Source organism: Myotis davidii, unplaced genomic scaffold (genome assembly GCF_000327345.1).
Source record: "Myotis davidii unplaced genomic scaffold, ASM32734v1 scaffold492, whole genome shotgun sequence".
Lineage (NCBI taxonomy): Eukaryota > Metazoa > Chordata > Mammalia > Chiroptera > Vespertilionidae > Myotis > Myotis davidii.
The window spans coordinates 241,417-246,398 of NW_006284473.1; the positions used below are offsets into that span (position 1 = coordinate 241,417).

The window sequence follows — 4,982 nt, forward strand, 5'->3', positions numbered from 1 at the left end:
TACTATGCTGAAGTAAAAAAGAAGGAGTTCTTAACATTTGCAACAGCATGGATGGAACTGGAGAGCATTATGCTAAGTGAAATAAGCCAGTCAAAGAAAGATAAATATCACATGATCTCACTCATTTGTGGAGTACAATGAACAACATAAACTGATGAACAAAAATAGAACCAGAGTCATAGACTGTCCAACCTATGAGGGAAGGCAGGGGGTGAGGAGGTAAGAGATCAACCAAAGGACTTTATGCATACATATGAGCATAACCAATGGACACAGACTGAGGGTGGGAGGGGGTGAGGGCATGTACTGGGGGTTGGGAGCAGCTGGGGAGAGGTCAATGGGGCTTATGAAATACATTAAACAATAAAGAATTTAAAAAATTTTTAAAGTCCCTATTTCAGGATAATTAGATTAATTTTCTCCTCATTTAAAAAAAATGTATTTATTGATTTCAGAGAGGGAGAGAGCGATAGAAACATCAACAATGAGAGAAAATCATTAATTGGCTGCCTCCTGCACACCCCACACTGGGGAACAAGCCTGCAACCTGGGCATATGCCCTGACCAGGAATCGAACCATGACCTCCTGGTTCACAGGTTGACGCTCAACCCCTGAGCCATGCCGGCTGGGCTCTCCATTTTTTGTAAGGTGATATCTAGTCTTCTCAGAACCCCAAGCTGTCAATATTCTTCTTAAACAACAGGTTCCATTCTCTTTCATATTAAATGCTTTTATTTACTGATTATATCATGTCTGAAACTGCAATCACCAACTCAAGTGACATTTTAAATCTCTTCTCATGTTTCAAAGCTTATGAAATGGGAAGCACTGAGAATACTACTCACCAAATGCACAAACCTTTGAAAAAGACCCTGTTGTTCTCAAAACAATTCCTATTAACAACAGAAGCTTCTTTATGATACTGATACTTTTACAATTTTAGGAAAAGTTTAGCTATAATTTAACATGAGTTTAGCAATAAATTAAAATGACTTTAAAGTCAAAGTTGTACAAATATTTTAAACTAAGCAAAACAAACTCTGAATACCAACAGTTATACAATTAATGTCTATACAAAAAAGATTTTTTAATCATGACTTTAGATCTTCAGGAATTATTTCAGGAAGAAAGCCCAGAAAATGAGACCTTATGTTCAAATCCAAGGCTGACTTCTTCAATACTATGAAGAGCAATTACCAATGTTTGAAATGTAATAAGTTAGCATTTTTATTTTAAAAAACCTGTGGTTTATAGTAATTAAACGTAGATCATTTCAAACTAACCATAAGCAGTTTTACAAGGATATCTCCACATAACTACATGGCTGCAGTTTCAGAAAGTTTGAGAGCTGCGGCAGTTTCTGATAACCCTTAGCTTACCATAAAAAGTGAGCACTATACCAGTAATTACACAGCTCACAAAAACACAGGAGTCTGAAAATTTATATGAAATGACAACGTGGTATGTTATTGCACATGATTTTACAAAAATGTGCATTCATTCATACATATACATTCAGAAAATAAACATTTACTGAGCCACCTGCTATCAGCCACTGCCTTTGAGAAGGAGTTCACTATGGAAAGAACAATGGTAAACCATGTAATCGGATAAATTATAGTATAATATGTTAGGTGATACAATATAACTTATCCTACATAATATAGAGAGTAGATTCCTCTGATGAACTCATTCTGAAATACACATTATCTAGAACTTGTTGAGTAGAATTGGTCCATGAACCAGCAAACGGCCATCACCCAGATGCCAGTCAGTCAGAAATACAGAATCTCAGGTCCCAAGCAAATCTACTAAATCAGAATCTGCATTTTTAACAAGATCCCCAGGTAAACCCAATGCATTTAAATTCTGAGAGGCAATCATCTGAAAACCAGTAACTAAGTAAAAGTGATGTCTGGTACTTTTAAGAAGCTTCAGGCCCCATCCTGAGCCTTTTTACAAAAATATACACAGTTTTAACAAATTTAGCTACCTAGGTTCACAGATTAGGAACAAATTCGGAAATAGCAATAACAACGAAGAAAAAAAGTGGGAGAAAACCAATAAAAAGCATTCTCAAATGAGATCTCTGTAGAAGGCCATTTAACAGCAACAGTCTATCCTAACTGCCCTAAAGCTCTCACTATTAATACACAAGTGTTACAGTAACTGACTTTCTTAAATGTGATTCCTCTAACTAGACCACATATTCCTTGAGGATAGGGACCTAGTTTTATTCCTAAATACTTACATTTGTAAAGCGGATGACCCCATGTCACTAAGATGAATTTAGGTTAGGCAATGAGATGTATAACACACTTCAGAAAAATTTCCATCTGAAAAAGTTACCAAAAAAATGTAAAACCTCCCCATTCAATAACAACCCATTCATTCATCAAGCACTCTGAAAGCAGAGGCTTTACGGAACCCTGTGCTCCAAATCTGAATGTCTCTTCTGACTCTACTCAGACTCACTTCTAGGGGGACTGGTGAGTGGAGTCAGCAGAGAAAAAGGAGAAATATTAGGAGAACGGAGGGAGAGCAGAAATCACAGACCACCCCAGGGTTCCTCCATTCATGACAATAAAAAGAGCAAAAATAAAAAGCCACAACAAAGAGACAGCAATCCTAGAAGAGAACAAATGCTACCTCAAGCAACCATTCAGGCCATGTTCCGTGCCCCTGTGAACCAGACACATGCTCACAATCCTAACCAAACAATTCCTCAAAGACACCTTAACTCTAGAAACATTTCCCTCCTGGCCTTCAACAAGGTGCTAACAGTTTAGGATACAATTCTTTCTTCCAAAACAGCAAACTTCACGAAGCTTTATCATTACTCTCCAAACAAATCCGTTTTCTTGCCTATGTCTTTGCTCATGCTCCATTCAGGGGCCGTTCCCATTTGTTGATCTAAATGCATTATCCAAAGTTAATCACTAGCCATGTGTGGCTATTTATCATTTAACATGTGGTTAGACCGAACTGAGATGTAGAGTAAACGTAAAATACGCATTGGATTTTGAAGACTTGGTACAGAAAGATGTAAAATTATGTAATTGTTTGGTGGTGTGTTTTTTTAACAATGATTACATGTTAAAATAATTAAATATTAACTTCACCTGTTTCTCTTTAGTTGTTAACATGGCTATTAGAAATATTTAAATTACCTATGTGGCTCACAGTATACTTGTACTGGACAGCACTGATCTAAATCCTGCTCATTCTTTAAGGTCTTGTTCAAGCACCTCTGTTCCCATGCTTTCCCCAAAGGCTCCGAGCAGACGTGGTTTCTGCCTGCTGACCTCTCATAACACTTTTATCCACACTCCCAAATAACTGGATCAATTTTACCTTGCTACTGAGTGTACCTGTCAGAGCTCCCCAACTCCAATATAAGCAAACTGAGGAAAGAAACTACATCTAGGGCATCATAAATCTCCCCCCTACACCTTGGAGAGTACATGCACTAATGCTTGACGTCTGCTGACTGAGAGCTGAATTTCTCATGTACTATTTTATCTCTCCCTTTTGGTGCTTTCCATTTTTCTCGGGGATTCAAGTCCATGTGTACACACGCCCTGGATTATTCTTATGAACAATGCCGGTGAGCTGTATGCATGTAGCATGACGAACAAGGAAATCTAAAATTATCGAATACACGTGGTCAGTACATTTCGAACAATTGTAAACATTCGACAAGCCTCTCAAGGTTCCATTTTTTTTATAAGACCCTAAAACTGTACTATGAAGATGAACTATCTCAAAAGTAGGAGCCTTTCCCAAACATGAACAACACTGGGTGACTAAAGTCTCGCAACAAAATTATTGGAGGTCCTCTCCACAGGCCGAGCATAAACCAGGTGAGCATGCAAACGCGGGGGAGCAGCAAGAGCGGGGCCCCGCATCGCATCCAAAGTTGTGAAGATGGAGCTGGGAGGACAGTGGTAGGAAGGGAAACGATGAGTTATGAGCAGGAGACGAATGCTGGAAACTAAGATTAATCTAAGAAACTACGATTTTTTAAAAAAAGTATCTCAGCTGTCGGAGGGATCCTCCCTGGGTGTGTCTGTCAACCTCTGCACCCGCAGGCGGAGGGAGCGGGAGGGAGCGACAGCCCTTCCCTCCCATGGTATTCGGGGGGGCCTCAGCCTTGCGCCCGCGCACTCCCGCCCCAGCAGCCCACCCGACCTCCCCTGCCGGGGCCTCCGGCCAAAGGCAGCCCAGAGCCACCCGCTCCACCCTCTGGAAGCCGGTGGACCAAGCGGGAGGGCCGAGCTGAGGCCGAGCCCCTGCACGTCGGACACCCCTCTCCCCTCGGGTCCTGCCTCAGCCCCTCCGGCACCCGGGGGCTGAGGCGACCGGGCAGGCGGAGGGGGCGGGGCAGGCGCTGGGGCCTGGCGGGGACCGGCCTTCGCGTCCCACGCCGGCGCCCCTGGGTGCCTCCGAGACGGGCAGGGCGGTGAGAAGGCAGCCCGGAGAGCGGTGAGAGTCAGCCCGGGCTTTCACTCACCAGTGGCCGTCGCTAGACTGTGGCAGTGGCAGGACCTCTTCTCCTTCCGCCATTGCTGTTGACGTCCACGTCACTTTGCCGAAAAGTGGACCCGGAGCCGAGACCAACTCAGATTCAGTGTCGTAAAAAGTGCTCGGAAGCCTGGGATTGAGATTCTGGAGAGCGAAAGAAAGAGGGAGGAGGCCAAGGGTCGGGAGGAGCGCAACGTCACGACGTCCGCGGCCAAAGGCAGCTTTGGGGGCGGAGACTTGGCGGAGGCTGCTTCCCTTCCGAAAACTACAGGTCCCAGGATGCCGCGGGCCCCGGCCGGGCGGAGTGGGCGGGGCTTGGTGAGGGCGGAGGTCGCTCTGCGCGTCGCTCCTCGGCGTCCAGTTGGCGTCCTCATTCCGTCTTGGCGTGGCCCTTACAAGGCAGAATGGAGTCCTAACTAGTGGAGGGAGGATGGGGAGGTGGGGACTCCACAGGGAA

At 43.9% G+C, this 4,982-nt stretch overlaps 1 protein-coding gene across 1 annotated transcript in view; it reads right to left on the reverse strand.

Moving 5' to 3' along the window:
* The window catches only part of TBC1D23 (TBC1 domain family member 23), a 68,225-nt gene extending 63,496 nt beyond the window's left edge, over nucleotides 1-4,729 (reverse strand). The window contains exon 1 of the mRNA XM_015572147.1: nucleotides 4,515-4,729. Within this exon, the coding sequence (XP_015427633.1) occupies nucleotides 4,515-4,567 (53 nt within the window). The 5' untranslated portion in view covers nucleotides 4,568-4,729. The remainder of the gene's footprint in view (nucleotides 1-4,514) is intronic.
* Between the last annotated feature and the right edge of the window lie 253 nt (nucleotides 4,730-4,982).